General features: G+C 47.5%; 8 protein-coding genes across 8 annotated transcripts; 2 read left to right on the forward strand and 6 right to left on the reverse strand.

Moving 5' to 3' along the window:
* Positions 1 to 105: 105 nt before the first annotated feature.
* EDB82DRAFT_571236 (uncharacterized protein) lies at positions 106 to 805 on the reverse strand (the record flags this gene model as incomplete). Its single annotated transcript, XM_025730815.2, has 2 exons — positions 244 to 805; positions 106 to 169 (listed from the first exon to the last, which is right to left on the reverse strand). Exons 1-2 carry the CDS (start codon positions 711 to 713, stop codon positions 106 to 108), a joined length of 534 nt encoding a protein of 177 aa, XP_025589903.1. The 5' UTR covers positions 714 to 805.
* A 1,145-nt stretch (positions 806 to 1,950) lies between these two features.
* EDB82DRAFT_486344 (uncharacterized protein) lies at positions 1,951 to 3,216 on the forward strand. Its single transcript, XM_025730814.2, has 2 exons — positions 1,951 to 2,605; positions 2,657 to 3,216. The coding sequence occupies exons 1-2, from the start codon at positions 2,148 to 2,150 to the stop codon at positions 3,114 to 3,116; spliced, it is 918 nt and encodes a 305-aa protein (XP_025589902.1). The 5' UTR covers positions 1,951 to 2,147; the 3' UTR covers positions 3,117 to 3,216.
* A 2,622-nt stretch (positions 3,217 to 5,838) lies between these two features.
* On the reverse strand, positions 5,839 to 8,269 carry EDB82DRAFT_44188 (uncharacterized protein). The gene is made up of 3 exons (XM_025730812.2): positions 7,159 to 8,269; positions 6,837 to 7,085; positions 5,839 to 6,781 (listed from the first exon to the last, which is right to left on the reverse strand). The coding sequence occupies exons 1-3, from the start codon at positions 7,823 to 7,825 to the stop codon at positions 5,868 to 5,870; spliced, it is 1,830 nt and encodes a 609-aa protein (XP_025589900.1). The 5' UTR covers positions 7,826 to 8,269; the 3' UTR covers positions 5,839 to 5,867.
* A 2,527-nt stretch (positions 8,270 to 10,796) lies between these two features.
* EDB82DRAFT_440732 (uncharacterized protein) lies at positions 10,797 to 12,186 on the reverse strand. The gene is made up of 3 exons (XM_025730811.2): positions 11,598 to 12,186; positions 11,092 to 11,548; positions 10,797 to 11,043 (listed from the first exon to the last, which is right to left on the reverse strand). Exons 1-3 carry the CDS (start codon positions 12,122 to 12,124, stop codon positions 10,942 to 10,944), a joined length of 1,086 nt encoding a protein of 361 aa, XP_025589899.1. The 5' UTR covers positions 12,125 to 12,186; the 3' UTR covers positions 10,797 to 10,941.
* A 1,058-nt stretch (positions 12,187 to 13,244) lies between these two features.
* EDB82DRAFT_486351 (uncharacterized protein) lies at positions 13,245 to 15,238 on the reverse strand. Its single transcript, XM_025730810.2, has one exon. It carries the CDS (start codon positions 15,096 to 15,098, stop codon positions 13,302 to 13,304), a length of 1,797 nt encoding a protein of 598 aa, XP_025589898.1. The 5' UTR covers positions 15,099 to 15,238; the 3' UTR covers positions 13,245 to 13,301.
* Positions 15,239 to 15,396: 158 nt separating this feature from the next.
* Positions 15,397 to 16,855, reverse strand: EDB82DRAFT_532568 (uncharacterized protein; the record flags this gene model as incomplete). Its single annotated transcript, XM_025730808.2, has 2 exons — positions 16,445 to 16,855; positions 15,397 to 16,393 (listed from the first exon to the last, which is right to left on the reverse strand). The coding sequence occupies exons 1-2, from the start codon at positions 16,612 to 16,614 to the stop codon at positions 15,397 to 15,399; spliced, it is 1,167 nt and encodes a 388-aa protein (XP_025589897.2). The 5' UTR covers positions 16,615 to 16,855.
* Positions 16,856 to 18,281: 1,426 nt separating this feature from the next.
* Positions 18,282 to 24,631, forward strand: EDB82DRAFT_532569 (uncharacterized protein). Its single transcript, XM_065609253.1, has 3 exons — positions 18,282 to 18,509; positions 18,555 to 23,008; positions 23,057 to 24,631. Exons 1-3 carry the CDS (start codon positions 18,493 to 18,495, stop codon positions 24,484 to 24,486), a joined length of 5,901 nt encoding a protein of 1,966 aa, XP_065465544.1. The 5' UTR covers positions 18,282 to 18,492; the 3' UTR covers positions 24,487 to 24,631.
* A 95-nt stretch (positions 24,632 to 24,726) lies between these two features.
* EDB82DRAFT_422456 (uncharacterized protein) lies at positions 24,727 to 26,823 on the reverse strand (the record flags this gene model as incomplete). Its single annotated transcript, XM_025730806.1, has 1 exon — positions 24,727 to 26,823. The coding sequence occupies one exon, from the start codon at positions 26,821 to 26,823 to the stop codon at positions 24,727 to 24,729; it is 2,097 nt and encodes a 698-aa protein (XP_025589895.1).
* Positions 26,824 to 27,341: the final 518 nt, after the last annotated feature.

Below are 27,341 nucleotides of genomic sequence, written 5' to 3' on the forward strand. Positions count from 1 at the left end.
CTTATTGAATGAGTCAGAGCATTTGTCATGAGATTTGTCCTGGTGAAATGTTTAATAATGGTGCAAGAACATTATATACATCAAACCTGCCTTCCATGATTCTATTCAAAGTGCCTGAAATTTTGTAGGGATGTCGGAAGAGTCGGTCGCTTGGGCGCTGATGTCAATGCTATCAAAAGTAGGTACCTTCGTATTAGCAAAGAGCGCAGATGAAGACAGTAGTGATAATAAATGAGATCTTACATTTCCTGGAAGCTATCGTCACTGAGACGACTCAATTCATACTCGGTTCCGTCAGGTAAAACAAGGACATCAGGCCTCTGACACCCGAGTTTGCCCTTTGATGACTCCCTTTTAGAAAACCCGGAATTCCAGTTGCAACCGGTGTATCGAACCCCAAAATCTGGGATGCAAATCCGAGAGTGTACTCCACCAAACTGTCCAGCCACGCGCTCGGTGCAGTTACCGCCTCCGTACCCTGTAACATTTACTGCGAATCCATCCCGGATATCTTGAATACCAATAGATTGGAAAGGACTGTCGGTCGTGTTAATGCCACAGCAAGTGTTTGCGCGCAGATTGAGGCAGCGTAAGTAGCTGCCGAAGCCCCCACCAATACCACTAGGACCTTTACAGTCGGGCGTCGTGTACAAGAAGGCATCTATAGCTGCAGCTACAGATACGAACGGAGCGAGTGCTGCGAGGTGTTTCATGATATGTAATGAGGTATAACGCAAAGCACTAAAGTGAAGGTTCTTGGAGGACCGGCATCGAAGATGCTGTTAAATATAGAGCTCAATGATATCGCCAAGAGGGGAATACTACTTCTTAAATATATTGTCCAGCTTCTAGAGTGATGTCAGGCCTCTTTTAGATAAGGTGCCATTCTCTGATAGCAGATGTATCGGTGCTTTCTCCATGCGGAGTGGTCGTATGATAGTTCTCCGTCGAATTATCACTGTTATACGCCTGTAAGCGACATAATATTGATAGGGAAAATGGATAAAATAGAGTTCACTGATCAAGGTTACATGCCGAGACGTGTGATATAGCCTAATGACATTAGATGCCAGGAGAAATCAGAATTGAAGGCAGATGCAGAGGGAGTGATGGTTATAAGGATAAATGATAAATAAACCAGTGAATTGACTATGTAGTGTCTTACGTCAAAGAACACATCTGCAATATGTTTATCGTGTTTCAATATCTATGTATGAAAGCCACTGCCTAGCAAAGTACAGGATCCTCCACTTAACTTCAAGTCTCTGGAGGATATAGGAAATAATGTTATGTATCGAAACCATGACGCTGCAATTGAGCAGTGAAGAGCTTCAGTGCAATGGTGTGCTTTACGTCTACACCTGATGATACGTCCTACCACTCGGATTTATCAATAAGACTTATCAGGAGCCAAGTAGCCTACTAAAGAAAATTGTATTATTGAGTGGACAAGTCCTGTGCCGCGCTCATTAGGCGGCAAAGACAAAATATGAGAAATCTGACCTAGGTAGGTTTCGGGACTTTCTCTATTGGTGACTTCTTTTTCCCCTTTTTCAAGCCATATAGCATTGTGAAACACGTGTATCTCAACAATGGCGGCATCAGTATAGCAAAAGTTAATTATATGAGAGACGACAGAGAAATTTCAAGCTTAGAAGATGATCAAAACTCGTGACACATCTTTTCAATTAAGAGTATTACTTGTTTTCACATAGCTTTCCAGAATGGGGTGTGATACACGTAATGATTCTCGGATTTCATGCCAATCTTGCATGTAATGTAGATCACTTGCTTCTACAAAAATGAATATTTGGTATAAACAGTAGCAAACAAAGAGATTCCAAGTACGAGGCCTCCCTTCAATCGTCACCTGATAAATCACCCCCGCATTTCCAATAGAGAAATCGCCGGAAAGTTTCTCACAAACTCGTCAGCCAAGAACCCCATAGGGTAAAATCAATCGCTGCCAAGCCAACTAGACGTAAAACTGGAATTTACAACGTATAAACTGGGATGCAATTTCGAAGGGCACTGTAGACCGAGTCTTGGCTGGCTTTCCTTGGGTTCTTAAAGCCCCAATAGTTCCTCCTTTTTTGGTCTAATGAATTCCTAAGGCCTGTCGAGGTTTTGTTAAAGTTACAGTAACTATGCCTACTGCCACAGAGTTTTTCGGCTTCAGTGCCCACAATCTAGGTCCTCTGACGACCACTTACACCGCACCATCCAGTTGCTCGACAGGAACAGATCGTCTCGCTTTTGTCAACGCCAGCGACCCTGTTAGAGCTCATGGTATTCCTACATGCGACGTCAAGCCATATGGTGATTGCCTCCCTAGTGGAAGTTCTTGGGAGTCTGTTGAGGGACAGACTACTGAGTTTGTGCAAGGACTATACGCTTATTACTCACCTGGCCTCGTTTGTCCTTCGGGTTGGCGTACTGTGGGAAGTCTGGCGCATGATGACGACGACGACAAAAAGGCTATAGCTTCAGGTGCCCTGGCAACTCCCAAATGGGATGAGCAGCCAGGACTCAGGGTCCTTCATGCAACTGAGTTCTGGCTAGGAGTCTTGGAACCTTCTGAAACTCTTGCATATTGCTGTCCTAGGTGAGTCAGTATACTACCCGAAGATTCAGGACGTGACTCTAACAGGGACAGTGATTATCAAGCAGATGCCTTTGGACTGTGCATCTCTACTCTCGGTCCAATCGAGTCCTACACCTATTCCGAGATGTGCCTCACGATTGGCAACGACTTTGTACCTATCAAGACCTGGGATGGCACTACCTTGTCAGATTATGAGCTGCTATCTATGGCATCTGGGACTGAAGAGCCCTGGACGACATTGGATGACCGCCTCTTGACTGTAACTGAAGTTCTGGAGTACTTAGCTATTGCGACATATGTACCTGCTGTGCCACTGGTATACAAAAAGTCTGATCTGGGAAAAGACGATGATAACAACGACAGCAGCGATGATGATGATGAAGATGGTAACAATGATGACGATGGAAATGATGATGATAATGCAGCTTCAGCTGCGACTTCTCTACAGGGAGCTGTGAGTGTGCTTGCCATGACCTTGGGACTACTTGCAGGAGCTGGCATGCTCCTGTAATGGTGCTTAGCAATACCAATCTGGATATTTTTACGTACGGTAGTTCTTCTGATCTATCGATGCTTTACCCTTGATATAATATACCCCTTTCTGCCTCTTACCCATCCTTATTAAAATGTATGAGTTATCTCAGCGACTAGTGACCCTGATGTGTGGGTTCCTATAGATCTTCCAACTGGAAGAATATCCAAAACAGTACTTTCAACCCCGCATCCATCCGCGTTCATGAATTGTCGATCATACACGGCTGAGGAGGTTCCCATAATTAGAAACGACAACAGCCGACATACAGCCCAAATGACGCGTCTTTGAGGGACAATGGATCTTGTATTTTTCACAAATACTACATCAATGTTATCTGTAGCAAGAGTTAAACAATCACGACGATCAGCTTGCGTAAGGGAGTTTCACATATCCATGTCATTGGATAAAATCTGGGGCTTCAATCGTCTCGTCAGCACTTGAAACGCCCAAATCCCTGGCTTCGCTTCTGTTGCGTCCGGCCTAGTTCACATCCGAGTTCCAGGTTACGATACTCCACCATAAAATTGAATCGCCAAGGGAAAGCTTAGCTGTAGATCTGTAGGATTTGAAACCGCCACACGTATTCTAGTTTTTTTTCTGGGGTAACATGATACTGCAAACGAATCAACCTTGGCGTTTATTGTCTCAGCAATGTTTACGAAGACAAGCTTCTCTGGGACGATCTATTTCGAGATTCATCTAAAGGTATAGCACCATAAAAAATGTGCTAGGGTGTCAAGTAGATATTTGCTATAAGAAGCCTACCATTCGATACAGGTTCTTTATTTTCATCAACTCATCAAACCACACTTTGACTAAAAAGAATCGCTTGACGCGATATTTCCTTTCTTCCATTCGGCAATCAACCAGTTTTCCTACTGTTTTTATAAGTTAATATTGCCATTCTTCTTTCTCTTGCCTAAAGTTACTGCTGCGCGGTAGCTCTCATTTCTAGTATCTTCCTTCTTTTTAATCAATATGTTTTTTGCCAATGTCCTTGTCGGCGTCTTAGCCGCTCAAGCCGTATCGAACAATGGAGGGTCAAGCCCTGCGCAAGCCGGCAAGTACGCAGTAAGTATTCCAGTCCGTTTTGTCAGCACTCTTCTAACGAGATGCCAGGCCTTAATGGCTGCTGCAGCCCTGCCCGTCTCTGGTGCACCTTTGATGGGTCTCATTGAACCCAGAACGGTAAGTCTACTTCCGTAACTTTCTTTATTTCTCTTACTAATAGTCATCTAGCCCCATCACAAGAGAGGCCAAAACGCCCAAGGTGGTCAAGGGAGACAGAACGACGATCAAGACCAAGATGATCAAAACGACCAGGAGAACGACGACGACCAAGATGACGATAACGAACAAGGCGGTCAACAGAATAACAATGGTCAGAATAATCAAGATGGCAATGGTCAGGGCAACGATGACCAAGAAGATGGCCAGAACGATAACCAAGACAATGGTAATCAGAACGGAGCAGAGAATGGCAACCAGGGAAACAACCAGGGCAATGATCAAGGCAATGATCAGGGTAACGGAGGTCAACAAGGCGACAATGCCGGCAATTCTGCAACGGAGACTCTTATCACCGAAACCCAGACTGATGCCGCTGCTGTCGAGACGCAGACTGATGCTGCCAACGCCACACAGGATGCTGCTGCTACTGAAACAGCTGCTCTTACTGAGACTGGAGCTGCCAATGGGACGGCTGCCGCTACAACTACTGATGCCGCGGCCACAGCTGCCCCTACCGCTTGCAAGGCAAAGAACAACAATGGCAACAACAATGGCAACAACAATGGCAACAACAATGGCAACAACAATGGCAACAACAATGGCAACAACAATGGCAACAACAATGGCAACAACAATGGCAACAACAATGGCAACAACAATGGCAACAACAATGGCAACAACAACGGTAACGGCAATGGTAACGGCAATGGCAACGGCAATAATGGCAATGGAAATGGTAATGGACAGGATAATGCCGATGATAACCAGAACGGTGATGACAACGAAAATGACAACGCTGGAGACGCCACTAACGATAACGGTAACAACGGCGATGCCGCTGGGGATGCCGCTGGTAACGACAACGCTGGTGGAAACAACGGAAATGGCGACAACAACGATGATGCTGCTCAAGGAGATAACGCAAACGACAATGGCGGCAACGCAGCAGACAAAGCTGGTAACGACAACAACGCCGACGGTAACAATGCAGCGGACGATGCTGCTCAAGGTGGTAACGACGCGGGCAACAATGACGACGACGCGTCAGAGGACGACGCCAAGGCAGGTGGTAATGCAAAGGACAATGCAGCCTGCAACGCTAAGCGCGGTATTCTCGGCGATATCCTTCAGAATCTGCAAGGAGGTGCTGCTGCTGGAGGTGATGCCGCAGCTGATTGCAATAACTAAAAGGACATTGCAACGTTTTAATGGATATCAAAGAATTTTAGAGGATCTTATGAACGGTGACAATTGGTCTGCTGGTACAAGACTGAGATCACGGTTCTTGATGGGTGCTGGACACCGACGGGCAGGCCCAGGATCGTACCAAGATTCTTCTATATACGTAATCACCATTTAATGATATAATTGACTTCCGAAAGCACACCATCACCACTGAATCCTCGTTTAGAATAATGCGATCATCGAAAGTACTGTGAAATAAAATTGTTTGGTTGTCTGTTTCTACTACTGCGTGGATATCCACAGTATAAAGTATTAAGAGTAAGTGAGCCATCCATGCCAAGCATTCCTCATGCGCTCGGCTCTATCCACAGTCAGGTAAGCCGAGTTAGCCAACCTCTGCTGCAGCTCCTTAAACTTGGCCGTTGGCGCGCCCTTCTCAAACAACATGTCCAGCTCAAGGTAAGAAAGGCCTTGAGTCTCTGGAAGACGGAAATAGCAGTACAAGAAACAAAGGAAAGCGGTGGCCGCATAAACAAAACATGACTTGCCCTGCATATTCCATGCTGTTGGGTTCAGCATCTGAGGGACGATCACATTATTGATGATCATGAAGATGTTGTAAACAACGCGCGCGAGAGCAATGGTTTTGACGCGCAGACGGGTAGAGGGAATCTCGGCAACGATGACATAGCATGTTGGACCGATGCTCAGATTGTAAAGAAAGGTTGTTGTGATGAGAATTGCTCCAAGTGACCAGTTGAGGCCCTTTTGACCGTCGAGGACCACAGATACAATACCACCAGCGGTGAGCATGACGACGGCAGCAGCGAGGCCAGTGAGATATAGTTTTCGACGACCGATGTGAGACAACAGGAACCAAGAGATGATACCTCCGACCAAAGCCATTCCATACATGCCAGTGGACAAGCTGAATGAATGAGAAGAGTCAAATCCAGCTTGTTCGAGGAAGTAAGGTGCATAGCCAGTTAGGATCCAACCGCAAAGAGCCTGGACAGACCAGACCATGCACGAGATCTCAGTACGGCGAAGGTTGGCGCCTTTGAACAGGTCCATGTAGCTTGAACCGCCGTAGTTGAGCTTACGTTCGATACGGTTGGTGTGTTCCATGACAGCAATGGTATCATCAATGTCAAGCTGGGATTGCTTGGTGAGACGCTGAAGAGCATGTCTGGCCTCAACCTTACGTTCACGGCGGATAAGCCACCCTAGTTTGTTTGTTAGACTGATGCTTGCCAAGTCAGAAAAGGAGTGTGAGCTTACAAGGACTCTCAGGAGCAAACATGATGCCAATAAGAAGAGGGATGGCAAAGGCCCATTGAAGGGCGAAGGGTAAACGGTAGGACCACTCAGAATCGTTGTGGACGAGGGATCGCAAGACACCAGTACCAAGCAGTTGACCGATGACCCAACACATGTTGACATTGCTGAGAAGACAGGCACGGATGGCTGATGGTACAACCTCGGCAGCATATGTGGCTGCCAGTGTTTGAATGACACCCCAAGAGATACCTTTAAGTGATAGTCAATAAGAGTAACCTTGGATGAAGAAAGAATTAAAGTGAAGATGAGGGTGAATACTTACCACAAAGAGCCTGAGAAGCAACCAGTACAGCAATGTTGTGTGCAAAGAAAGCCGGAAAGACGGCCATACACATCCAAGCAAGACTGATAAGCATCATCTTCTTGTACCCAATACTGTATGTGATCCATCCATGCAACAACAGACCAATGACTTCACAAGCAATGGCAGATACTTGCAATGCTGTCTGCCAAAGCGGTGAGATCTCGTAGATTGGCCCCGTTGGCGTCTCAAACAACTCGCCATAGCGTTCTCGAAAGGCAGGGAAAGCAACAAAGCCAGCAACAAGACTCTTGTCGTACCCCTCCATGACAACAGTGAGGAAAAGAAGTAGAGACCAGAAGATAGCTTTGGGGAATTGTTTACAGCAGCCTATGATGGTCATGTCCTTTTCATTATTAAGCGCACGACGCACTTTCTCGCCTGTGTCGTCGGAGCTGTGTGATCCACGAGGAAGCCATAATATCTCGACAGCATTCTTGTTGGGGTGGTTATCTGGAAGGTCGAAGGTGGTGGATGCATCTTGGACAGGGACTTGGTTTCCTTCTGGGTCGTGTACCTTTGTCTCGATTTCTGTGACACGAAGGATGGCTTTGGACTGGACAGGGAGGAGGACTATCTCGTCTTTACTACCATTGTCCGACGAGGTAGATTTCCCCGAACCGAACATGGTGACTGTAAAGAAAGACAGAAATTAAACGAGAGATAAAAAAGGAATGGATGCCATGTGGCGATTTAGATGATTAGTGTCATCCGATATGAGACTGTCAGATGCAGGTCCTGGTCCTGGTTGCATTTATCCCGCGGCCACGGACAGACATATATAGGATCGACAACACATGGACCCTCTCGGTTAGAACTTGGGATGACGGTGCGTCTTCTCATCTTTTGCATAAATCACCAGCTGGGGTAAATGACCCGTGCACCCCAGGTTGGTTCACCTCCATAGAAAATAAATAGCTTGCGACTATGCAGTGATACAACGGCCGTTCTTCGGCGCTGCTCTGTTTTCTCCATGGGCAGAAAGTGGATACTTTTATGAGAAACTGGAGAAAAAGAAAGGGTCGAACCAGAAAAGAATAACACTAGCTGGACATTTTCCCCAATGGGTTTGGTTCTTGCGGGGGAGCGTTTGAGGGGCAGAAGCGAAGAAGAAGATCAAAAACATCATTCCAGTTGTGTTACAACTTTGATGGGCATCAAGTCTTTGTTCCCTCAGGGGTTCTAGAAGCTTGGACAATGACGATCGCGCAAAGACAATGCGGCTCTTTTCTAAAGCTGTTTTCTTTTTTTACAACTGCCAGTCGATCTCCCTAACAAATGGCACGGACAGGGATCTGAAAGCATGGCACCATCTCTCAGGTTCAGTCAGCCAAGATTTGTTACTACTGTACCGGGGACCCGGATCACCAAATCAAACTGTTCTAGATCCGATCCTTCGCGTCTTGTCACTCGGTTCCAAAGTCAATAGTAGCATCTTTAGTACATCCCACCTCCCTGTTCTGGAAATGTAAAATCCTTGAAACGGAATAATTTAGGTAACTGTCAAAGAGCCTCATTAAAGAAAAGAAGAGCTTTTACGGATAGTTCTCGTGTGCTTGTCTCACCATGTCCACAACTGATTTTGTATCCACTCCTCTCATCCCATGGGGAACTGGAATTGTGTGCGGGGATTGGCTCGGAAGAAAGGAGAGTCGATGAGTCTAGTTTAGTTTGGTTTTAGTGTGTTCCCCTATTACGTACTAACAGTCAAACACGATGGACTGACTTCTCTGTTGGACTTTCAGCCCCGAGAACAGAGCATCAGCAGGTCAACATTGTGTGGTGTGGCGTTTTGATTCCGCACGTTCTGGCTAAATAGGATTTTCGCCAGCCCCTGCTCGTCATGTAACCTCTAGCTGAAGAAGAAAGCTCAATTCCCTGCCATTTTACGTTACCCGAGGGAAGCCGTAACTCCACGTGATGCCGAGTAGTGATCCTCAAAGCTCTTTAAACTCCTTCTACGTCCTTCCCCGAGTCCAGAAGGGACGCAACTCCAGTCCGTTCTCCATTTTAGACATTCAGCCCTCGGAAAAGCGTCCCGGATCTGCTGAGGCCAAAGCAGGATGCTACACAGACCAGATTGAGTCATGACCTCCGTCTGGCATCTGGCATGCTTCTCCACCGTTGTTTAGCTTTTTAACCGAACCTGACCCCTGATCTGTCATCAATTAACGTGCTAACCGTCAAGGGATGTTATTTCCGAGGGACATTGGTCCAGAATCGGATTATGTCGGCTTTCTTGACTTAAACCCCCAGCACGATAACTGTCAACAGCTGAAATCATTGAGAATTCATCAGCCAAGAGATGATGTGCAATAGGTGCAGATCAAGCGCGTCGGCTAGTTGCTTAGTTTTGTCTTCGGCAAGTGTTCTCTCTTGGCTAATGCGAAGGTTTGGACTCTGAAACTGCCAAAACGGTCATGGCGGATGATTAACGCCATGTGTCTTTTCGGCGCGTCTCGGATTTAGGTTTAATAAGACATTTTTAAACATGCTTTTCCTGCAAAGGTCAAGACGCGACTTGTGTGCGCGTACCCTGCAGCTTGCAGCTGGAATGTGCATCGTGGTATTGAACCGAATTGAAGATTGACGCAGTTAGCTTGAATTGTATGAAAATAACATGTAAAAGAAACAGTGTTTTTATTCTTTTGTTTGGGTGTTAAATTCACGTGGAAGCGTCACGAGCTGGTGCGAAATATGCGTAGCATATGATTGCTGATTCAATTGGTGATGGCTTCATTGAAAGTTGCCACTCACCCAGTCCAGTTAGTTGGCATCCAAAACAGTAAATCATGCTGTAGGCACAATTATTGATTTGTATACATGTTCTTCTCAATATTCAATAGTAATAACAGACATATTGATTGATGTTTTTACAGATTTTCTATTATCACCGCGATTGATCGTCATTATGAGATAATAATTGGTATTGCGAGAAACATTGGACGCGACCTTGGATTCCCCGGATTTCGCTGTCGATAAATGATAACCGCTAGCAATTAAAATGACGTTGGCTAGTGAATTTTTTCGCGGAGGAGATTTATTCGGCCCTTCTTGTGAAATGTTGAAGGGAAATAAAGTTGGCGATGCTTTGCGGGCCCAGACGTGGGTTAACGGCCCTTTTATTGTGAAAATGAGGAGGCGGGTACTTTGACAGAATCCGGGGTTGAAACGGTGATGCATGATGCAGATATGAAGGTCAATATGAAAGAGAACAAAAAAAGCAAGTTTATTGTCGAGAGTCGTGATATTCAGTCACCAGTGGAGAGGAATATATCCCGCATTCCAGACATCATAGTTCAAAGTATGGATAGAATAAAGACCCGCATGAAAAGTCTTGCGACGATCTCTGATGGTGTTCGTTAAGAGTTCCGTAGTTGCGGTAGTTTAAGGGGTCACAATGTAACCCATACTATAAAAGAACTTGCGAAGCCAATCATAGCTCAACTGGTTATCCTGAGATTGCAACCTCGGTCACCATAACCGACAGCGATACATAGCACATTTATTCTTTTGTTAATGCGAATACGATACAACTTCTGAATATGAACAAAACAGAAACAAGGAATGTTTCGGGTTTACAGGAGAGACATGTTACTCTGCAAAGATGTGCTGAATAAATCGACGTGGCTGAATAAACTCATGTCCTTCATTGCACTACAGGAACGGCTTATTCATTGATAATTAATGTGCTACATAAAACGATATCTCCAACACACAAAACACCTAATTCTTCTGGGCCCATCATGCTGCAACCTTAAGAACACAACGGCCTGCAACCTGGCCAGTCGCTAACTTGTGCACCCACTCATCAAGATCCTCAAGCTTACCCTTTGACAGAATCGGCTATAGTCAATCAGTACACAGTCGATACCTTATAGACGAAGAACTTACGCGAACAAGACCTCTGGCTGTAAAGTCAAGAGCTTCCTCGACGTCCTTCAGACTTCCGGTGACACTCCCCACAATCTTCAACCTTCGCAGTGCGACAACCATCGGTGGCGCACCAGCAAGAACAGTAGGATCCTGAGGAAGTCCGACAGCAACAACTGTTCCGTTTGGACGGAGATAGTTTGGAGCTGATTCGTATGCTGCTCGGGTCGCAGCTGTGACAATGATGCCGTGAGCGCCGTGCCCAGTGAACTTGAGCACTTGGGTTGCGATGTCTTTGGTAGTCTTGAAGTCAATGAATACCTCGGCGCCGAGTTTGAGACACAAGTCGCGCTTCTCGTCGCCACCGTCGATGGCAATGACACGCATGCCCATTGCTTTCGCATATTGAATTGCGAAATGGCCGAGACCACCGCCTGCGCCAGGAATGACCAGCCACTGTCCTGGAGTGACTCCCGATCTAGTATCCGAGTTAGAACATGCTGAAAGCAAATGACATCCTCACTTACCTTTTACAAGCAGTATACGCGGTGACACCGCCACACATGATAGGTCCAGCCTCTTCATCAGAAACACCATCAGGTATCCTGGAAGAATATCGCCCATCTGCAACAACATACTCCTGGAATGTCCCCGGCACAGAGAACCCACTGTTTGTTTGACCTGGGCAATGAACCTCATCAGAGCCAACTCGGCAGAAATCGCACTCCCCACAAGTACTGGCAATCCACTTGACGCCAGCTCGATCACCAATCTTCCAGCGCTTCTCCATACCTTCACCCACGGCCACGACAGGGCCGGCTCCCTCGTGGCCGGCGATGCCGTCAGTGACGTCCTTCATACTGACGCCGAAATCACTCCATTCATCGTGGAGAAGAGATTTGTCTGAACCACAGAGGCCGGTCCAATTTACCTTAACGAGAATTTGGCCTGGGCCTGGTTTAGGTACGGGGACGGTCTTGACAGGAGCCTTTGCATCTGGGCCAGATCCTTGACGGACTGCTGCGCGTTGATGTGAGGGGATTTGTACAGACATGTTGAAGACGTAGTGATAACTGGGAATGTTGTCGAATAAAACTGGATTTAGATAAATGATAATATCATGGGGGAAGTTGGGATATTTATCCACGACCTCACGAGTAGCACAATGTAGATAGGTAACCGAGGCATCGTAGATTCGTTGAGACACGGAAAATGCATTGCCGCCACCCAGATCACATCATCCAATTATGCCTGAAATGTGAATTTGGAAACATTTATCTGCAAGTAAACAGCCAGTAATTGAGTACCCCGAGACCGAGGTACGGGTAACAGACATCCGGGAGACCACGAAGATTCCTATCAGGAAGAAGAAAGTAGGAATGGTAAAAGCAGGGATACAAACTGGGACGATTGAGAACGGACGAGTCAGACAGTCCGAAGTGGTCTGAGAACCCCTCATGATCCGTGGAATGACAGCGGAGAGAAAAGTCCTGACATGAAAGAGGGGACTTTGTGCTGATCATTTTGAGCCTATCTGCAGCTTTGACTCTACAAATGTCCGTTAGCCCGAGTTGTATACCCTTTTCTCTCTGCAAAACAAAACGTGGCTGTGGGTCCGGGTTACTAGTCAATATGGTTATCAGGCGTTGAATCGTCAGAACTTCAATCCTGAGTGGATGGAGGTCAAAGGAATGGCTCCATAACCACGTTATCTTTTCTCGACAGAATGCGGGGAAGTTGGACTGATGTCATTTCAGTCCAAGAGAATATCACCTGATGTTGATCTTAAGGAAAATTAGCGGCAAGAATGGCTTCTAGCTCCCTTTAAATCTCTGACTTGTTAGTTGATACGCTTTGAAGTCAAAGTTCTGCATCAACTTGGTCGATCTATGATTATAAGCTAACACGGCAAAGTCCTCGGCACCGTATATTCCGAGGAAGAGCAGGACTCAACATTGGTATCCCGAATTCAGTTACCGAACGTGGCAAACAAGCGAAAACCCTTCGTGCCTAGACCTAGTGGATGGTACTGGGTTGCTAAACAAGTCTCACGATGATGGAAAGCACCGTAGGTTTTGGTTTATTTTGATTAGCTGATGGATACATTCGAATTGATACCAAGTTCAAATACAACAGAATGCTGCGACTGATATGGGAGATCAATCGCTCCGAGTGTGTAAATAGTATGATTTGGGAAAATGACTTGTACTATATAGCTGAATCGAGGCCCTTCATGTGATTCGCATCATCTCTAACCATGGCAGCATGTCCTGCTGTCCCCTCTTTTCAATATCTTGCCTCCAAAGCCTCATGTGCCTTTGATTCAGTAGTCCTTCTGGATGACCTTTCTCCATAAGAATCTCAAGGATGGCTATATTATTGTGCTCCATAGCAATCTTTATCGCCTTTCGCACATTCTTCCCATTCCTTTCCGCACCAATATCAAACAGAAGCTTAACCATCTCCAAGTCCCCTCTGCTGGTAGCAAGCGGTAACGATATATCTCTCGGCTTTTCACTATTCACAAGTGTTTTGACATCCTCGTCTTCAAGGTCCTTGGGGGAGTGTGTTGGGCCAAGATGAAAGCCTAATTCAACGAGCCTTTTAACCAAGGGCATACAATCATCCAGAACGGCACGATGGATCCTTGCCGTTCCCCAAGAAGCCAAGGTATGTGCCGCGTAAGTGTCTCTGTACGAGGTCTTGGTCCACCAGATACCTTCTCTCTCAGTGAAACCTTCCATGATAGCATCGTAAACAACATCAAATACATCGACACTTTTCGTCTTGTCAAGTATCTTGCTCAGCTCAATAGCCGCAAGCTTTCGGCCGCTGTAGTCTGTGCGCCCTAGCCAATCTAGCTCATGTTGGAGTCCCGGAAGAATGATGCTGTATCTTGTCAACGAAGGACCGCAGGTGATTGCCAAGCGCAGCCATTTCACGCTTTCGAGTGTTTTTGATTCCGAGATAATCTCATGTCTGACAAAGTCTTGCTCGCGAGAGTCTCCGGAAAGGCTGTCTAGTAATATGATAGCACAATCCATCTTGTCTATTTGTACCATCATTCTAGCAGAGTTTGCGAGTCGGATGAGAGAACGTCCGCAGTCGGGCGGCCCAAAGCCGCGTTTTATATTGGCCCCGTTCCGGTCAACATGTGGGAGCCAGGGTGTAAAGGGTGCCAGCCGCTCAACCTCTTTATCATAAGTTTGGTCGTTGTTTTCATCATCGGCAAAGTGATCTGGACAAGTTACCGATTGTGCTTTGGCAAGTATTGTTCTCAGTATCTCAGAATTATCGCTATAAATTGCCACGGCGACTAGCCCATCACGCACAACAGCGCAAGTTTCGTCCAGGCATGTGGATGGTATGTTGTCATCCGACAGTGGGTCGCCGGCGAAGAAATCGTGTCGATTGTGAATGTAGCCGTGCTTTACTGCGACCTCGCAGACCACTTCGACTTCTTCCTCGATTGTGGTGTTACAAGACGTGTCACGGTCAAGTTTGTACTGCTTCATATGTTCTGCAACAGCTTTCAGTACAACATGGTCTCGAGTGGGAGGCTTCTGTCTGATTTTTCCCAAGGTCCGAGCTGTCAAGTATCTTACGCAAAACTCGCTGCTTGGAATGAAGTCGCGGTCTATTGAGTCCGTAAATAGTTCTGTATCGTCGTGGGAGTTCTCGGGGAGCGGTGAGTGCGCTCTAAAGTACCTCGGTAGTTCATCGTATTCACCATCTTCGGAGTCGTTGTAGCCATCGAGAAGACATGGGTAGGTATAACCCTCATCATCGTCGATCCTCTCATGAAACACTTTTGTGCCGCGTACGGGATCCCAATACACCGCATCTTGAAGTATGTCAGACTCAAAGATAGCTTCCATTCCCATTTGGTAAAAGTGTTTATTGATGAGACATAACTCAAACATCTCACAAATGGATAGGATATTTGCGCAGGCATGGAAGATGTGAAGCTTGATCTCAGTGGGCAAAGTTTCTAGTCGTTTGGGACTTTGGCTGCTGGTGGACGACATCCTTGGCGGGGTTTAGTGGCGTGATTAGCCGTTCTACCTTGTTCAAGTAGAGAAGGTCTTCCCAAGAGAATCGAGTTGAGGGGTAAGTTAACGACTGGATGTGTTTGTGCAAACAGACAATCAATGCAACCTGAAGTGTGTATTCATTTGAGACACGAAATCCTTCGGTTTCAGTGACTCAGCTGAGGAGGCGGTGCCCCCTGGTCACTCCACTGATAAACAAATTGCCTTATTTGATTGGTCAGAAAATAAGCTTGCGAGACTACGGGTACAGTAAAACAAAGATCATCATTCATGCTCACAAATCCTCATTCCTTAAACTTCCCCAACCCTTGGCCCTTTGCCTCACGATCCCCAAATCATCCATGTTCAAGAGACCAATCTCATTATCGATCAGCACACGCCAAGCTATATCCCTCACATTTGGCGGCTCAGAAGGTGTGTCCCAGTATCGAGCTAATAATCCGCGAGATTCTGCCTGCTCGATCTGTGTCGATGTCATATCTCTCTCTCTTTTTGGTAAAACATCGAGAGAGCTCTCATAATCAGATCTGAACAACTTTGCGTTTCGGAACCTTGTGGATGCAAAGTACGAGTTGGATTGGTTGAAGCGATATGTTGGAGGCTTGGTATCGAAATTATCTTCCATGGATACCAGACGTTCAAGTTTGGCGTCCCAGAAGATATCTCTATGTGTTGAGTTCATTCCTATAACGGATTCGAATGGCGCATTTCCGCTTACCACGACAGTAAGTGGGCGTGTGATTCTCGCCGTGCCATTCCAATAGGTGAGATAGTCTAGATCCCGCAAAGGCTGTAAATGCCGATCCAGCTCAGCGAAGGTCTTTGCTCCAGAAGACTTGAAGTCAATCAGCAGAGTCAATGTTTGCTTTGGAGCTTTGTCAAACAACCCTCTCCATTGACCTGTGAGTCCCTCATTCTGAGCCTTGATCATGCGCTGCAAAGGCTCTAGATACAATGATTCAAGCGTTTTCTTACTGCTAAGACCCAAGCTTGAGTGGCCAACGAGTAAGCTTGACCTTTTCAGATGAACATCTGCTTCGACACTGATGCATCCTGAGCCGAGAGCATCAAAGAGGGGAATATGACGCTCGTAGTCGTTGTGGGAGTGGATCGGGACAGGGTCGGCATTGCGAAGGAAGGACTGGTGGGCATCGTCCCAAAGTTCTGGGCTTTTATATGTGAGGCCGCTGAAGCGGATGTCGTATGGGTCGTTCGATACACGGATCAGACCTTTGCTAAGGTGTTGGATATAGATGAGTTCGCCAATACATCTACACGACAATTAGTCGGGGTGAGCGATATATGTGAGTGTATGAACACACAAGAAGAATAACAGGCCGGTGATGTATCTCAGCCAGTTCGTTCGTAGGTGATGCCGAAGGACCATCCTTCTGGAGGGACCTTTCCCAATATCATCAACCATTGCAGCTTCACATGAACTGGCAAGTCTGTAACCTGAAGCCATGGAGACTTTTGTGTACCACGAAACCATTCATTCGAGTTTTTGAAGTTGTTGAGGCCGTTGAGGGGAAGATTGTTAGTTATACGAGCAATAGCGCTAGTAGAAGTTCTAGACCGATGCTCGACTTGAGCACCGAATTAGGCCGACGGGGTCCCTATCGAAGGATCAATCAGGCAACTCTATTCGGCAAAGCGGCGCGGACCAACGACGCCTTTTACGCTTCGGCCAATTACGAGATGATCAACAATACGGTAAATGAGAAATTCTTCACAGCCACGACGATATGTTTCATGGAACGATTACGGGATCGACATATAATGAATGCGTGACGCAAGCTTGTTGCCAGACAAGTACTCAATAAAAGGGAAAACGTTCTTGTTTATTCGCATTCATGTGTGGAGCGTAGGATTGTTCCCAGGTGATCACAGTTCTAGATCGTCAACGAACAGGGGCACAGTTCCCGCCAAGTCGAAAACGAAGGATTCTTTGACTTCTTCCAACGAGCTGCGCCATAACCCTGCGTCAGCTCGGCTGGATTTTTGTCACCATGACTGACAATATAATTCTGCCTTCGGAAAGAATACGAAAAAGGCAATGGCCGGGAAGCTAGAGTTGCAAACCAACCGCAGCAAGTCGAACAACTCACAGGACCCGCATTGAATGCACAGGTAATTTTTGATCTGATACTCTGAAGACTGGAGGGTATAATAAGTAAGAACACTCGCTGGGTTCGAGGTGGTTTCATCATTGTTCCAATTCGTACGGATGAAGGTTCAAAAGACTACCCACACAGAAACGCAGACATACCTTTTTACATCTAAATCCAGCTGTAATATTAAATGATCAATTGCGTTAAAGAGGCTGCAGATACGTCCGTGTCACAGTATTCCTATGCTGTTAGTCGATGGCACAAGCTTTATTATTATACCGTCGGCGTTGGTCGTAGATATTGTACAACGGAATAAGGCCCTTGTCTAGCTGTGACTGAAAGGGCCACTGTCAACATGATAATGCGGCTCAGACGTTGCCACCAGGGCACCAAAAATATTAGCCGCCGGAGGCATAATAGACGAAATTAGCGAGTCAGTTTATGCTGTTTAGGCAACACTCTTTGTTAATTTAATTTGGCAGCCTAGAGCTTAAATGCTAGGGTGACAGGAAGTCTATTGGACGCTTTGATCACCTCATCAGCAGGAGCCCACACCTTCTGCCGCTGCTATAGCCATTCACGTACCTTCAGCCAATAGCTGACCTGTGCTGTCTCATATCATGGCCGTCCTCCTAGAGAATTGCGTGTGACAGACATACGTGACCAATGAATCGTAGTCGTTGCGACTTCTGAGGTCACCAACAGTGCAATCGTCTGAGCCATGTCAGTTTCAGTGGCCCGGTCGGCTTGGAGGGGCCTTTCAGCTGGACCTCAATCTCTACCACTCTGTGATACACATGTAGTTCTACTCATTATAAGTCTTTTGTCTTTATCAGGCACTAGCGATCTAGAATACAGAAAGCAACAGAGTCAATAGTCTTTGTATCATATCACAGTGGCACGTGCTTTATCATCTAGCCCTTCACTGTCATACTCTTTCATGTTACACAAACATGATGGTTCAACAAATGATAGCTATTTGTCTGTCGGCTGTAGAGCCACTCCAAGCTTCTTGCATGTTACAAAGGAAAATCATTTTGTTGGTCCACGTAGACAGGCCTTTTTACATTTCGACTGTAGGAGGCCGACCATTTCGGCCAACATGTCTGACTACCAACGATAACCCCTACCAACATCAGCTCTTTTCAAATTATCTCTCTACACATAAATACCGCACCATCCTGGTTATTAGTTCTCAAGCTGTCTACGTCAATAATACTCAACGAACTATTCCTTAACGTTTTCTACATGAGATAAGTATGGCAGAAAATCGACGGTAAGGCAACCCAGCTGCGTCAATAAATCGTCACTAACTTTTTAGAAATGGCCGGAAGGGCTTTACGTCGAACAATCAACCTCAATCATGTCCCCATTTTCTGCGAAATAGGTGTACATACGGTCAGAATTGCCGATTCCTACATGATACTTCAAGCACGCAGAGATCCGCCAGACCCAATCATACCAACGCCCCCAGCGCTCCTCGAGATGGAAAACTGCACCAGTGGAAGAAGCTCATCAAGCTGGGAGACTCGGGATCCAATTCGCCCGAGTTGAAGAACGTTGTTGTGGGCCAGTTCTTCCAACTCGGTTTAGAATTGTTGGACGGTGATATCGGCGCTGCACAAGAAGCCATCAAACTTCTTGCCAAAGATTCTGGCCTGACGTTTATCAAGGCGTTGACTGAACGGCATATCGCACAACCTGGAAATGCTAACAAGCTCACTCTGTGGGAGACCGAAGTCAGACCACTGTTTTCCCTTATCACACACCCCCGAGTTGTAGACTCAGCCGTTCTTGAACAGCAAGTCGCCGACTTGTTCAACTTTCTTCTTGGAGTTCAGGGTCGGCGAATGACCATATTGTTCAATTTCATTCTCCAGCTCATCGCTGAATTGACACGACCTACACAATGTACTTTACGACTTGGAATACTCGAGCTTTCACTTAACGTGCTTGCAAAGATAATCGATTGCAACACCAACAACATTGTCAATCCAGAATGTGGCAGGCTGGTCTCCGCATTTGCCCAGCTCTTGCATCACCACTCTAACGGCAAAGATAACTTCTCATTCGTGCAGGCGTCCAAGTATGTCGAGTACATGCAACAACGACTGGACACTGGCAAGGATATCCCCGAGATGATGTTCAACACTCATGCCCCACTATCGAGGGAAAGTTTCGTGCTCAAACGAAATGGGCCAGGCACACTCTCTGCTGACGGACGCCGCCATGACAATGACCACACCGACATCAGGAATATCCAAATCATGCCTACCTTCGATGAGATTGTATCTCCCCGCGCAGAGTACTTGCCAACCAAGTATCCTTCTGAATGGCATATCGGAGGAATCCGAGGCCGTCTAGATCGAGAGTTTCGACTCATTCGAGAGGATACAGTTGGACAGCTCCGAGACGTTGTGCGTGACATGCTGGAAGCGGCTCGAGACTCAAAGCGAGGCATTCTTCAAAAGTCAAAAACTATGAGAACTTACACTTACGAAAGCCCCATGCCCATTCATGTCAATTGGCATCGGATTGGAGGGCTAGAGATGGTTTTATCCTGCAAGCAACCCCCTGCCGTTAGCAAGCTGAACGCGAAAAAACGACGAGAGTGGTGGGGACATTCCAAGAGATTGCAAGCTGGCGCGCTTGTCTGTCTGTTCGATATCAAAGGTACAGTGATATTCTGCGTTGTGTCTGACACCACAATGAGATCGAGGGACGACAAAGAAGGCAGAACATTACAGAAGAAGGCCGAGGGTCAGGAGTCTAACGAAGAAGTCAGAACCCTGTCGGACGATGAGGCAGTTTTGTTTGTCAACCTGCGACTTGTGGATCCAACTGACACTGAGATATCGCATGCCATGCGATGGTACAAAAGCACCCGATCATCTCCGCGTCGATATCTTGTCGAGTTCCCAGGAGTGCTCCTTGACTCGTTCAAACACACCCTATCAGCTCTGCAAAAGATGCATGAGAAGCCTGACATTCCATTCAAGAAGTTGTTGGCGCCCAAGAACGACCCAGACTCCGATGTGGATGTCGGACTACCACAATATGCGAGAGTGCCAGGCTTTGCTTTCGACCTCGGCTGCCTTACCGCTGACAAATCCGCGCTTGCTATGAACCCTCGCTCGCCTCTTGCGCCCGAAACTCTGGCACTCAAAACCAGTCTCGATCCCACTCAGTCTGCTGCCCTATTGAACACCTTGACAAGAGAGTTGTCGCTTGTCCAAGGCCCTCCGGGAACGGGCAAAAGCTACACTGGAGAAAAGATCATCAAAGTTCTCTTGAACAGTAGAAAGAGAGCGAAGCTAGGTCCAATTCTTTGTGTCTGCTACACGAACCACGCTCTGGATCAGTTACTTGAACATCTCCTCGATGACGGAATCAAAAGCATCATTCGTATGGGGTCACGATCTAAGTCTGAGCAATTGGAGAATCTGAACTTACGTGCTGTTGCCAGAGAGACGTTCCTAACAAAGTCTGAAAAGGGTGGCCTGTGGGAAGCAGATCAACGAATCCGCCAACATGTCGAGGAGGGGCAGGAACTGCTGCAGGAGCTTGCCTCGTGCCAATCATGGACCTCCATCAAGGCCTTGCTGTCGTCCGAATACCCTCGACAATACGCAGAGATTTTTGGAGAAGACCGTGATGGGTGGAAAACAGTCATTCATCAGCCCGAAATGGCCATTCATCGTTGGCTTCAAGGCGGAAATCATGTTACAGGAAGCCGCCCTAGACGACTTGGACAGCTCAAGCTTGCTCCACTTCAAACTCTGACCAAGGAAGAACGGGTCACCCTCCATCGGCACTGGATCGAGTCAATCAGGGATCCAATCATAACCAAACTCGCAAGACTGGATCTAGAATATAAAAATGCCGTGCGACACAAAGACGAAATCCGTGGGGACATTGACCTGCGCTGTCTCAACGAGGCAGATATCGTCGGCGTAACCACGACAGGTTTGGCCAGGAACTTGACTCTCTTGCGAAAGTTGCGATGCAAGGTGATGCTTTGCGAAGAGGCGGGTGAGGTTCTCGAGGCCCATAATCTTACGGCCCTCCTCCCTTCCATAGAGCATGCCATACTGATTGGCGACCATCTGCAACTTCGCCCTCAGATACAGAACTACGATCTGCAAAGCACCAATCCACGTGGCAAGCAATTTTCCCTCGATGTTTCCTTGTTCGAGAGACTAGTTGAACCATCGCACGACACAGCGGTAAAGATACCTTACAGTGTGCTCGAGACACAAAGACGAATGCATCCTTCAATCGCTGAACTGGTCCGATCGACGTTGTATCCATCGCTGAAAGACTCACAGAACGTAGAAGACTATCCACAGGTAGTGGGTATGAGACGACGTCTATTCTGGTTCAACCATGATCAACCTGAAAATGCAAACGGTAACGACGAGTCAATGAGTACTTCCAGGTCCAACAACTTCGAAGTGGACATGACAGTTTCTCTTGTTTCTCACCTATCGCAGCAGGGGAAGTACGGAGCAGGGGACATCGCGGTCATCACACCATACCTAGGTCAGCTTCAACTCTTGCGTCGTAAGATGGAGTCCATGTTTGAGATTTGTGTCAACGATCGGGACGCGGACGAACTCGAGACTATTGAAGGGGAGGGTGGGGATGCTATTCTCCCAAACATTAGCCCCCTTCGAAAGACAACTCTCCTCAAGACTGTCAGAGTGGCGACCGTTGATAACTTTCAGGGTGAAGAAGCCAAAGTTATCGTGATCTCCATGGTTCGAAACAATCCTCAGAAGGAGTGTGGCTTCCTCAAGACCTCGAACCGTATCAACGTTCTGTTGTCCCGTGCGCAGCATGGCATGTACATCATTGGAAACACAAGCTCGTATGAGAGGGTACCTATGTGGAACCAAGTCATCAAAGTCCTGGCCGTCAATGAAAATGTTGGTGCGAAGCTGGAACTGCAGTGCCCCAGGCATCCGGAGACACCTATGCTGGTCTCACATCCCGAGCACTTTTCTCAAATGTCTCCCGAGGGTGGTTGTCGACTTGTTTGCGACAAGCGATTAACCTGCGGCCATCCCTGCAAGCGCAAGTGTCACTCAGACACCCTTCACCGCGCCGTCAAGTGCTTAGAAGCATGTCCACGATTGAAGCAAGGATGCAATCACGCTTGCCCCCTCAAATGCGGAGAGCCTTGTCAGAATAAATGTCTCGTTAGACTTGAGAAAACTGATGTACTGCTTCCGTGTGGACATCACCTTTCTTCTCCGAAATGCTGGGAAGCACAAAACCCAGCGTCTGTCCGATGTGTCAAGATGGTCACGAAGAAAGTCCCAGGATGTGGTCATGAAGTATACGTTAAGTGTTGTGAGGATGTCACCACGGATGACTTCAAGTGTCTTTCGCCATGTGGGAGCCATCGCACCTGTGGGCATACCTGCAAGACGCGTTGCTTCCAATGCAACACTCGCAAGGACGGGGAGATTATACAGAAAAATCATGGTATATGCACCCAACGCTGCGGTCGGAACTACTCGACTTGCCAACATAGCTGTGCTCAAAGTTGCCATGGTGATGCACCTTGTCAACCGTGCAAGGAACGATGCGAAGTCCGTTGCATTCACTCAAGATGCGACAAACCTTGCAGCGAACCTTGTGCTCCCTGTGCTGAGGCAACGTGCGCTTCAAGCTGTGTCCATTCTCAGTGTACTGCACCCTGTGCCGCCCCTTGCAACTGGGTGCCTTGTTCCTTGAGATGTGACAAGCTCCTCGACTGTGGGCATCAATGTAAGTAGCACCGATTTGGTATTGTAGTTTCCTTGCTAACTATTATAGGCCCATCAATCTGTGGAGAAGTCTGTCCTTCTTCCAAATTCTGCCAGATCTGCGCAACTGAAGATATCAAGTCTGTATGCGTCGACTTCATCATGATGACGGAATACCGAGACATTGATCTTGATGAAGAGCCTTGTGTATTCCCTAACTGTGGGCACTTCCTCGCTGTCTCTTCAATGGATGGTCAGATGGACATGGCAGCACACTACACACTCGATGCCGACGGTCTTCCCACACAGATTCTTCGGAGCTCTGAGCCTTTCTCTCTGGACGGTCAGGACATTAAGTCCTGTGCCACCTGTCGCGGGTCTCTCCGCAGTATCTCACGATACGGTCGAATTGTGCGCCGAGCTATGCTTGACGAGGCGACAAAGAAGTTCATCTCTTGTTCAAACGATGAGTATCGCTTATTGGCATCAGGACTTGTGAGTGAACAGGAACGCCTGGTCGCTATGAAACCTCCTGGGCTACTGGACCGCAACCCTGGGACAAATGCGAATTTGACTGTTTCAGGTTCGCGCCAAAGACAACTACAGATCCTGAAAGAGTTTGTTCGTACACGATATGATTCCATTCTCAGATTTCGGAAATATGTGGTATTCTATGCCGCCAAAGTGAGAAAGGAGGAACAACCTTTCCAGCGCGTCGCAAATCTTGTCAGGCACTCCAACCTTCATCGGGGTGGGCAGAATGAATTCCGATACGACCAGGCTGTCATCCAAGCAAAAGGGACCCTCCTCTCGGCAGCATTGCTTTTGAAATGCGACATATTAATTCTTTCCGACTTCTTTGGGCTCTTGGTCGGCGGGAAAGCAAAGTCTCCCACATCAGAAGTCCATCTCGACTTTTCGTGCTTCATGAGCGACTGCGATACCTTGATCAAAGATGCACAGGCTGCCCGATATCCACGAGAAGAGACCCAGGGTCACGTATTTTATGCTCAAATTTGCGCCTTCTCCCGTCAATGTGCCTCCAAACCCTCTGAACCCAATCAGCAGAATGGCCAGGCCTCGATATCTGTATCGACAGCCGTTCCTGACTCACTGGACCAGCTACGTGAGAAGGGTCTTGACCACATTTCAAAAGCAAGGAATCTCCTGGAGAAGAACCCATCATGTGCGTTCCTCGAGAAAGAGGTAGACGCTGCGGAAGAAGCTCTGAATGGTGGAGTTTATCGTCCTGTTACAGCCGAGGAGTTGAGACAAGTGTATGCTGCGTCTACGGGAGAGCTACGTGGAACGGGACATTGGTACACGCGTCGTAACGGGCACCCTTTTACTATCAACAATTGTGGTATGGCGATGCAGGAAGCAACGTGTCCAGAGTGTGGAGCTCCGATCGGTGGACGGGATCATGTGTCAGTCGAAGGTGTAAGGCATGCCACAGAGATTGAAGAGATTGCGAGAGGGATGGGAGGAGTGCATTTATAAAAGGATGCTGTAGTCTTTATTGGTAGCATCAATGTAGGTGTCGGGCTTTTTGGAAGCACTGAGCGTATCAGTATTTACTCCCAAGATAGCGCAAAGATAGTCATTCTTTGAATGTAAATTTTCAGATCAAGGGAGGGAACAGTGATTTCAAAGTATCAAAAGGCTTGACTGTATTTAATCTATGTGTAAAGAGTACTAGTACAAATAAGAACATTCTAAAAGACGTGATATCAAGCGCTATTACAACTTGGCCTTGAGGCCATTCTTTCGGAACAGCACATCCGATGCAGGATTAGAATCAAAGATAATATCGTTAACTGGGTTATCCTCCGAAGCACGACGGAACAGATCCTCGTACACCTTGCCATCAGATCGTCCCAGGGCACTGTCAAGCTGCCAGTCAGGGAACGACCACGCATCTACGAGACGCACAGCGTGGGGACGGATCTCATCCAGAAGGGAGAGTGTACGCTTTGTGCGTGCAAGCTGGATCTGGCGAACCGTTGTGGCAGCGCTGGTGAAGAACTCAGAAGCAGAGCTTTGAAGGTGGTGCAGGGCGAACAGCTCAAAGAGCTTGTGAAGAAGAGCCAGGGTGTTGGCATCGAGAGAGGCTTTTGTGGATTCCTCCTTGAGAGCCTCGTGGAAGTTCTTGACGACTTGGTACTGAGCATACGCAGTGGATAGGCGCCAGAAGTCGATCAGCAGGCTGTTCCAAGACTGCTTCTCCTCATCTCTGTGCTTAAGGGCCTCAAAGGTGAGGAAAGACACGCGCCAGGCGAAAGCGTCAACAAGATCCTGATCGCTGTCAAGAACATCAAAGGCAGCACCAATGTCTTGTCTTCGGATGAACTCCTTAAAGATACGAGAGATGCCGTTATCGGGTGCCTTTCCTGCGAGAACGGCGCGAGCCGACTTGAGGAGGTATCGGGCGACTTGCTGGGTAAGCATGTAGTTGTCACCCTCCCATGTAACAGTGGGAAGATAGTCGGCGTACCAGCTGCCAATGCCAGAGAAGGCAGAGTAGCCATGGCCACCACAAGCGCGACGACATACTTCAAGACCCTCAGCAGCGGTTGTAGAAGCAAAAGCCTTGAGGGAACAGGAGATGGCGTGCAGATCAGCCAAATGGTCGCTACCAGGGCTGAGCTCCTCAGGTCCGGGTCCACGCTTGTTGCTGTTTGCGTCGCTTGCGTCACGGCTCTGGGCCATGCGCTTCTGGTTTGCGTTGTAAAGGTTGATCATAGCGCGACCGGTGAAGTGAAGAGCATAAGATGATGCGAGCAAAGGCAGGAGACGGTGCTGCACCATGGTGTAGTTGAGGACCTGGTTCTCGCCCACCTCACCAGAGGCATCGCGGTCCTGGAACTGTCGTCGAACAGCACAGTATCTTGTAGCGATGGTGACACCGCGGGCAAGGACAGAGCCAGACTGGAAGACAATGGATGATCGAATAAAGGTCAAGGTTCCGTAGATAAGGGCTGGGTTTGAAGGCCGGATGTACTTTGATGTCTCGGGGTCAATGCCAGAGAAACGGTTCAGCATGTTGACGTGGGGGATCTTGACGTGGTTGAAAAGCAAGAAACCGTTGTCCATGGTGTTGTAACCGAACTTGGGACCGATATCCCCGACGTGGATGTTCTCAAGAGGCTCGTGGGTCTTCATGTCGCGAATTGGCACGACGAAGGGGTGAGGGCCATATGATTTGCCGTTAAGGATGAGCTGAGCGACAACGACAGCGTGGTTGGCTGCCTTGCCGAGAGAACCGATCCACCACTTTGAAGCAGTGAGATGAGGAGAGTGCAGAGTGAATGTCTTGTCCTCGGGGTTCCAGGTGGCAGTCGTCTCAAGACCTCTCACGTTAGATCCGTGACCCAACTCAGTTTGGGCGTAACATCCGATGATCTCATAATTTCTAGCTCTCTCAAGAAAGAGCTTGTGCTGGGCTGGTGTTCCCTGTTCTTCTAGAGTCTTCAAGAACATTGTCGCGTGGAGGCCATAAGGTGTAGGCTCGCTGATGAGATCGTTCGCAACATGATGTTCCTCCTCAGTCCAGTTGTGCTTGTCGCTTAGACGCTTCAGGTGCTTTCCTCTGGCGAGCGCAGCCTCGAGACGATCAGTGCGGCCACGGAAGTAGTTCTGTGACTTATCAAACACGGGGTCATCTTGGAGGATCTTGAGGATTTTGGCATTGCGCTGGAGGACTTCCTTTGTGAAGAGGAATGTAGCGAGTTGGTCGACGTTGATGTCTGATTGAGCGCGTTCCTTCGCGATGAGCTCAGATCCTTGAGGGCCTGAGGGAGTCAGGGCCTTGACCCAGTCTGGATTAGGAGGAGGCATTTTGTATGTGTGAATATGAGTTATTAGATATTACCCCAGATTATGAGATTTACCCCAGAGTTGATAAGTTCGCGGGGAGAAAGTGAAGAAAGGAGGTGTTGAACTTTATGGGGAATGGTTCGGCTGAGCGATGTCGGAAAATCGATGAGACTAAGACTCTCAAACCTCGGCTGTGTCTTGAAAGGTGGGTCATGACGACGGCCTTTATCTTTTGGTGCCGAGGCACGTTAGTTATCATTATCAACGAGTCTTGACATGAACAACAGACCCAGAATCAGAAGTGAATCCAAGGGCTAAGTTGTAGATTATCATATGTCGTCTTTTCAATGACCGCTATCGGCATTTCCTAATACACTTTTGAATGCGGCACAACCGTTTCAGTACCGATTTGATTATCTGTCGGAGATGGAAGATTATTTTTGCGGGATGATCTGATAAGATAAGATGTAACGAGGTACGCGTCACTAAACACCGTCGGCATTTATTTCATGCCCGATTCCCCTGAGTATAGGGTGACC

Source organism: Fusarium venenatum (genome assembly GCF_020744135.1).
Source record: "Fusarium venenatum strain MPI-CAGE-CH-0201 chromosome Unknown EDB82scaffold_1, whole genome shotgun sequence".
Lineage (NCBI taxonomy): Eukaryota > Fungi > Ascomycota > Sordariomycetes > Hypocreales > Nectriaceae > Fusarium > Fusarium venenatum.

Excerpts from the sequence above, each read along its gene's own strand:
- EDB82DRAFT_440732 (XM_025730811.2), bottom strand. The coding sequence starts at position 12,124 with ATGTCTGTACAAATCCCCTCACATCAACGCGCAGCAGTCCGTCAAGGA. Across the intron at positions 11,549-11,597 it reads GCGTATACTGCTTGTAAAAG|ATCGGGAGTCACTCCAGGAC; the intron begins GTAAGTGAGGAT and ends CTCGGATACTAG. Across the intron at positions 11,044-11,091 it reads CAGCCAGAGGTCTTGTTCGC|CCGATTCTGTCAAAGGGTAA; the intron begins GTAAGTTCTTCG and ends GATTGACTATAG.
- EDB82DRAFT_486344 (XM_025730814.2), top strand. The coding sequence starts at position 2,148 with ATGCCTACTGCCACAGAGTTTTTCGGCTTCAGTGCCCACAATCTAGGT. Across the intron at positions 2,606-2,656 it reads CTTGCATATTGCTGTCCTAG|TGATTATCAAGCAGATGCCT; the intron begins GTGAGTCAGTAT and ends TAACAGGGACAG.
- EDB82DRAFT_44188 (XM_025730812.2), bottom strand. The coding sequence starts at position 7,825 with ATGTTCGGTTCGGGGAAATCTACCTCGTCGGACAATGGTAGTAAAGAC. Across the intron at positions 7,086-7,158 it reads TGCTTCTCAGGCTCTTTGTG|GTATCTCTTGGGGTGTCATT; the intron begins GTAAGTATTCAC and ends TATCACTTAAAG. Across the intron at positions 6,782-6,836 it reads GTTTGCTCCTGAGAGTCCTT|GGTGGCTTATCCGCCGTGAA; the intron begins GTAAGCTCACAC and ends CAAACAAACTAG.
- EDB82DRAFT_532569 (XM_065609253.1), top strand. Across the intron at positions 23,009-23,056 it reads CCTCGACTGTGGGCATCAAT|GCCCATCAATCTGTGGAGAA; the intron begins GTAAGTAGCACC and ends TAACTATTATAG.
- EDB82DRAFT_486351 (XM_025730810.2), bottom strand. The coding sequence starts at position 15,098 with ATGTCGTCCACCAGCAGCCAAAGTCCCAAACGACTAGAAACTTTGCCC.